Source organism: Centruroides sculpturatus, unplaced genomic scaffold (genome assembly GCF_000671375.1).
Source record: "Centruroides sculpturatus isolate CEXI.00-Female unplaced genomic scaffold, Cexi_2.0 scaffold635, whole genome shotgun sequence".
Lineage (NCBI taxonomy): Eukaryota > Metazoa > Arthropoda > Arachnida > Scorpiones > Buthidae > Centruroides > Centruroides sculpturatus.
The window spans coordinates 113,066-120,442 of NW_019384964.1; the positions used below are offsets into that span (position 1 = coordinate 113,066).

The 7,377-nt window shown below is 28.9% G+C and overlaps 1 protein-coding gene across 1 annotated transcript in view; it reads left to right on the forward strand.

Moving 5' to 3' along the window:
• Positions 1 to 7,377, forward strand: part of LOC111632486 (pumilio homolog 2-like) — an 81,644-nt gene that overhangs the window by 59,850 nt on the left and 14,417 nt on the right. The window contains exons 10-17 of the mRNA XM_023376904.1: positions 1,997 to 2,140; positions 4,232 to 4,462; positions 4,551 to 4,796; positions 4,867 to 4,987; positions 5,061 to 5,153; positions 5,222 to 5,359; positions 5,435 to 5,693; positions 6,135 to 6,272. Coding sequence (XP_023232672.1) covers positions 1,997 to 2,140; positions 4,232 to 4,462; positions 4,551 to 4,796; positions 4,867 to 4,987; positions 5,061 to 5,153; positions 5,222 to 5,359; positions 5,435 to 5,693; positions 6,135 to 6,272 — 1,370 coding nt within the window. The remainder of the gene's footprint in view (positions 1 to 1,996; positions 2,141 to 4,231; positions 4,463 to 4,550; positions 4,797 to 4,866; positions 4,988 to 5,060; positions 5,154 to 5,221; positions 5,360 to 5,434; positions 5,694 to 6,134; positions 6,273 to 7,377) is intronic.

Genomic DNA, 7,377 nt, shown 5'->3' on the forward strand with positions numbered 1-7,377 from the left:
CCAAAAATTGGATTTGTACATGTTTATATTTTAATACATTATATATATATATATATATATATGTATTATATAATATATATATATATATAATGTATTTTTTGTGTATTTTTATGATATATATATATATATATAAAAACACTGATGCATCTGTTCTGAAAATCATGTAGACTAGTGTTATTAAAAGTTAAAATTATTACTACTTTTTTTTGTCTTCAAATAACACTAAATTTAACAGTTCAACAAACAAAATTATCAATTGTTCAAATTAAGCCTATGTTGATATTTACTGGCAATATTGTTCATGTTCAGCATATGTAAAGGTGAAAATGAGGAAGCAGCAATACTTCTTCATATATCACATGGCACATAATTTCAAGATATTTCTAGTTTGGATAATTAAATTGTTTGCTGAACAGAACTTTCATTTTAAATTTCAAATTTTTAATTAAAATATATCACTTTAAACCACTCTTAGGACAAAACTAGAGATAAGTACATAAAATTTTGTAAGCATTGTTATCTTGACATAGAAAAACCATGGATATTTTCAAAAATAGTTACAATTTTCACTGCTAGAAGTGTATAATGACACCACAGTCACAACAGCATAAAAAAAAAACTGTTCAATATGCTTTCTGTCACTCTTAATCACATAATTCAATCAAGTTATCGCATTAACAACTAAGCGCAGCATGTCAAGATTAACGAGACTCTTTTCTCTTTCAATTTACCTCTTTAGATCCTGCTTTTTCAAATATCCCATAACCAGAAATCTGATAACAAGGTGTGAATTGAATGAATGAGCAAACACTGCATTAGAAAAGATTGACAGATCATTCTTTCATCACCAAATGTATTAGACAGTACATCGCTAACAATGACTACAGTGTGAGTGCATAATCTTGCTTAAACATAGCATCATTCAAACATCTCTGCTGTAGTTTAGAAATGACAAAAGTTTGCAGCATGTTTTAAACATTCCTATTATTTTAAAACTAATAAATTCCAAAACATTTTTCTTTAAAAAATCTTTTAAGAAATACAAGTGAAATTCACTTTTTTAAATCCAATTTCGATAGAATTAAAAACAGAGATGGACTAGAAACTTATTTACTAGGAAAAAGGAAAAATAAATGTGAGAAATAGTAAATAAGTTTCTAGTCCATCTCTGTTTTTAATTCTATCGAAATTGGATTTAAAAGAGTGAATTTCACTTGTATTTCTTAAAAGATTTTTTAAAGAAAAATGTTTTGGAATTTATTAGTTTTAAAATAATAGGAATGTTTAAAACATGCTGCAAACTTTTGTCATTTCTAAACTACAGCAGAGATGTTTGAATGATGCTATGTTTAAGCAAGATTATGCACTCACACTGTAGTCATTGTTAGCGATGTACTGTCTAATACATTTGGTGATGAAAGAATGATCTGTCAATCTTTTCTAATGCAGTGTTTGCTCATTCATTCAATTCACACCTTGTTATCAGATTTCTGGTTATGGGATATTTGAAAAAGCAGGATCTAAAGAGGTAAATTGAAAGAGAAAAGAGTCTCGTTAATCTTGACATGCTGCGCTTAGTTGTTAATGCGATAACTTGATTGAATTATGTGATTAAGAGTGACAGAAAGCATATTGAACAGTTTTTTTTTTTTATGCTGCTGTGACTGTGGTGTCATTATACACTTTTAGCAGTGAAAATTGTAACTATTTTTGAAAATATCCATGGTTTTTCTATGTCAAGATAACAATGCTTACAAAATTTTATGTACTTATCTCTAGTTTTGTCCTAAGAGTGGTTTAAAGTGATATATTTTAATTAAAAATTTGAAATTTAAAATGAAAGTTCTGTTCAGCAAACAATTTAATTATCCAAACTAGAAATATCTTGAAATTATGTGCCATGTGATATATGAAGAAGTATTGCTGCTTCCTCATTTTCACCNACGCTCTACTGTATTTATATGTAGTAAATACTAAAATTTAATTACATCATCTAACATTGAAAATTTTCATTTAGGTGGACAGTATCAGCTACTGGGCCCTCCTTATTTCAATCAAATGATGAGTAATACCAGACCTCCCATGAGATTAATGCCTCCCATGCTTGTAAATCCAGCTTCAAACCCTGCTAATACACCTGGTAAATAATTTTTTCTTTATTGTAATGTTTATTTAATTTATTATTTTCCTATTGATCTATTTTGTTATGTAATAATAAATTTTCATGTAGCACAGAATGAATGAAATAAAGAAAAATTGATTTTAATGAAAAACAAATTAAATTGTTATAATAAGTTTATAAAGATCTTCAATAAAAGCAGACAATTATATATAGTATGTCTATAATATAGTATATAAATTTGATTTAAATATATCATATCTATTGTATTAATTGAACAAAATTTCTGATCAGCCTATTTTATGCTTTTCTTTTCTTCCACTTCAGAAGTCAAAAGAGGAAATTTTTGGTAGTTTTGAACTCCTCACAAAATTCTGAGCAATGCTTTTGCATAAAGTTCCAGGCTATACTAATTACAATAGATAGGAAAAAGCATATACTACCTTTAATGTATTCCCAGAAATGAAAATTTAGGAATGTTAAATCTGAGAAGTATGGAAACCACTGGATAAACTTCCACGGTCAATCTCAATCTTTTTATCTGGAAGTGTATAATCTTGCTGGAAGAAAATGCTTTTATGTTGGTTCTATCATTACAGTTGTGAGAAACAACCATGCAGATAAATGTGTTGCATCATTTATGGAAGTTAACAGATTTGCAAAAAAAATATTCAGTTTGTGAGTGTTGCCAGACCTGGACCTCACCCTGGTCTAAGAGAAAAATGTCAAATGGAAATGTTACATTGGTGTCAGATTAAAACACCTAAATAGAACCTCACAGTGGTATCTGGACATCATCCAGCAACCTTCACAAATTTACTTAGTTTATTGTGCAGCAAAATGTTTGTTGGTCAACAATTTTTTATTTTTTTTTTTGCTTTAATTTGCATATATCTTATTTTTATCTAGTATCTATTTTTTTATTTCATTACATTTAGAGGAAAAGTCTTGATAGGCATTTGATTTCTGTCTCTCTACAATAACATATCATAAAAATAAATAACACCCCTTAAAACAAAAACAAACAAAATAAATAAATAAAATAAAAACAGGTAACAAATCTTAAATGATATATACAGTGCTTTTTTACATTTCAATTTAAAATTGGAAGACTAAGATGTAAAAATTCATTAAAATTATTAAGATTTAGACAAGACAGTAGAAGAATAAGTAAATGAGAGAAGTTTTCTCAATGGAATTTGGAGTGAAAGCCAGTTTTGATAAATAAGACCATTAAAATATTTGTAATATATCAACCAATCAAAATATTTAATTTTCTCAAGGAAAGATGGGAATCTCAGGCAAATTCTAGCAATATTAGAATGTGCAGTGAAAGGCAAATTACACATTTTGTTAAATGCAAGATATATCTTATTAGTAGCAATCTTGTGTAAAAGGAAAGGTGCAGCCATTGATCAGATGGTCAATCCATGATCAATGCAAGATTGCAAATTAGCATAAAAAATGGTTTGCAATGCTCTTTTATTAAAGATGGGCTTACAAAATCTCCATAAAATACCATGTCCATATATGATATAATTTTCAAACAAGGTTAACAAATGTATAAGTAAATTTTGTTTTAGATTAAGAAATTAAAATAAATAATAATATCAGATTCATAAAATTTGAGGAAATAGCAGTCTATTCAGGAAGAGGAAATATATTTGTAAATATCATGTAATCATAGTAAAACATTATATTTGAAGAGATTAAATCTATATTCATCAAACTTGAAATATTCCATTTTCATTTTATCATCATTGAGATTTTTTTTAAACTGAGTGACATTGCTATTTTGTAGACAAAGCAATGTTCTGGGCAATTGGTGTATAATCATTCAATAAATTTAAAAGTAATATAAAGCAAAAGAAAGAAGACAGCAAACAATTTTAATTTAATTAATCTACTGAACAGGAAATTTTATGCTTGATGAAAAATTGTGATAACAGAGTTTAAAAAAAAAAACAAGTATTGGATATGCTAAATTTATTATAAAATGTCAAATTATGTTTATATATTAATTGATGATGGTTGTTAAGCTTAAATACTGATTTTCATTGAATGAAATATATTGTATTATACTGATGTATTTATATTTGTAATATTTTTCAGGAAATTTTAATAATAGCGGAATGCATTTACTTAATTCTCAAAGTCAAAGTTCGAGTTTATTTTCAAACAATCCATTATATTCTTCTCCGACAAATCTTAATTACAGTCCTGCGTCTTCTAACATTGGTTTCACAGGCAATCAGTTGGGTCTGGGCCTGGGACAGACACAGACAAACACGGGATTTGGAAATAATACATTTGGTACATCTAATATTGGTGGAATTGATACAGGTAACTTTACTTTTTGGCATATTTATTTTCAGAATAAAATAAATTATCATTTTTTTTTACATGAATGATAATGAAATTTACTTATAAGGAATTGGTGGTAATACGAATTCACCACTGTGTGACACATTTGACTGTTGGGATAATTCAGGAGTTCGAAGTGCGGCTGGCAATGGTTTTGGAACTAATTTAGAAAATCACTTTTCTCAGCAAGGGCCAAAAAATACTTTTGGTACAGTCGCTTTACCACAGAGGCTAGGTCCCATTGGTATGTTACCACCGAGTCAAACTCCTCCTCCTTCATCACTGAATGGTTCATGCAATAATTTAAATTTAGGTAATTTTTTGCTCTTAAATGTCATATCAGCACAAAGAATATTTAATTACTAAAGCTATAACATTTTTAGGATGCATGGTGTCAGCTGCTCCAGGTGCAGAGGCAAAATACTTAGTAAGAAATTCTCCTTTAACCAATGTGTTTGGTTCTTCACATTCTCTGTTTTTGAATAATAGTACTCTTCAAAGAAAGTAAGTTAGATATTTATGCATATTTAATACTTGATATGTTTGGCTTTGTTTAAATATAAAATAATTTGATCAGAAATAATAATTTTATTAGGTCTAATGTCACTGACAGCCTTTCTACTATGGAGAAAAGAAACAATTCTAGAATTCCAAGAGTTGAACCAATGTGGTAAAGTATATTTTTATACTTTCAATAGCAAAACATTAGTTACTAAAGTTATTGTTTACTTTACTTAGTAATGGATGTAGTTTGGAAAAACCAGGAGGTAGAAGTCGTCTGCTAGAAGATTTTCGCAACAATAGATACCCAAATTTACAGCTGCATGACTTGGGTAATCACATTGTTGAATTTTCACAAGATCAGCATGGTTCAAGGTACAAATTTGAAAAGTATTTGTAAACCTAAAAAGTAGATACTTTCTAACATTTTTCTGCATGTAAAATCTGTAGATTTATTCAGCAGAAGCTAGAAAGTGCAACAGCTCCAGAGAAACAACTTGTTTTTAATGAAATTTTAAATGCAGCTTACAATCTAATGACTGATGTTTTTGGAAACTACGTCATTCAGAAGTTCTTCGAATTTGGTACAACAGAACAGAAACAGTCACTTGCAGAAAAAGTTAAAGGAAATGTTTTACCTTTAGCTTTGCAGATGTATGGCTGTCGTGTAATTCAAAAAGCATTAGAATCTGTTTCACCTGAACAACAGGTAAGTTATTTTACTCACATTTTTGAAAAAATGGTGTGTGTATTCAAAAACAATGAGACTTAACTTCTTAATGTGTGAAGGAACATTCATTGTAAGTGATATTTACATGTTAATACCAGTATTTTGTATTAGTAAATAAATAACACATACAATAAATGCTCCTTCACACTTTGTTGTTTGCATATCATTCTCTCCATTGATAAAATAACTTTTAACATACATTTCACAAGTATTGAATAGCAATTGTTACAAGTAATTGTTTCTGAATAAATTACAAAAATGAAATATGAAACAGATTTATGTGATCAAATTGAATACTTACAATAAATTGGGAGAATGAATTAATTAGATGAGAATTTTTTATAATAATGAAAATGAAAAGAGTATGTAATTATTAATAGAGAAAAAAAATCTGAAGGACTGATTAAACTTTATTTTCAGACGGAAATAGTAAAAGAATTAGATGGTCATGTTCTGAAATGTGTAAAAGATCAAAATGGTAATCATGTTGTTCAGAAGTGCATTGAATGCGTTGATCCATTGGCTTTACAGTTTATAATTAATGCATTTAGAGGACAGGTAATTTATTTTTTACTTTATCTATGTATAAGTTTTGATTGTTAAATATTTCCATTTTACAAATTATTGATTGGAAACGTTTAGTTAACAAATTTTTTATTATAACCCATGATTATGTATGGCAGCATTGATTTTCTGCAACAACTAGTTTTTTATAGACACTTTTCATCAAATTGACTTACTTAGCTTTGCTTCCATATCATCTCATACTGTGTTCTATTTTTATAGGCCCTCACAAAAGGCCTGCATTTTATTATTGCAGGCCCTCAGAAAACTGGTACAAAAAACACCTCATTATACATGTAATTACAACTTTTTTTATTGTCACATGAACCATGGTTCGGTGATTTTTCTGCCCAGATATCATTTTTTGCGACTTGGCATCATGGATGTTTGTTGGCTATGCATGGCATAATGATGCGGCAATCTGCAACTTGCTATGACCTTAAATACTTGTTTTTGTATGATAATCTGGGATAATATGATCATTTTCTGGCCCTTCTGAGAAACCCCTCAGCCATCATTATTTCTAGCTGAACTCACTTCACATTAGCCCACACTTTTGCAAAGTTTGAAAGCTTCCTACAGGAGTCCAGCTAATGATATTGTTCTGTTAAGTAAACAATGTATGACATTGAAATTTTGGTTATGCAGAGAAAACAAATTACAGGATTTTTCAGTCATCAAATTCAGAGAATGGTAATTATGCATGAAAAATCAACAGAAAGTCACTGCATTGCATACATTTGTGTGTTTAAAAACTGTATAAGATCACACGTGAAATTGATTTAATTACTATGAATTTTTGATGGAGTGTGATATAATAATAATAATAATTATTATTATGTTGGGTTTAGTAGGTAATACTCGGTTTAAACCGGTGGCTGTGTACTATGCCGGACCAGAGTCAAGGCATAGCAACCAAAACAAAACTAAAATTAAATGTGTGTGTCAGTGTCTGTATTAAGGAATTTCCTAACAATATGGCATGTATTCAATATAGCGGCCTTCTGTAGTGTGATGTATGTATTTCTACTCAATTGTAATGTTCCCAGGCTTTTGTGTAGCATGTGTGGTATCACACCTGTACAGGAGAGAACAACAG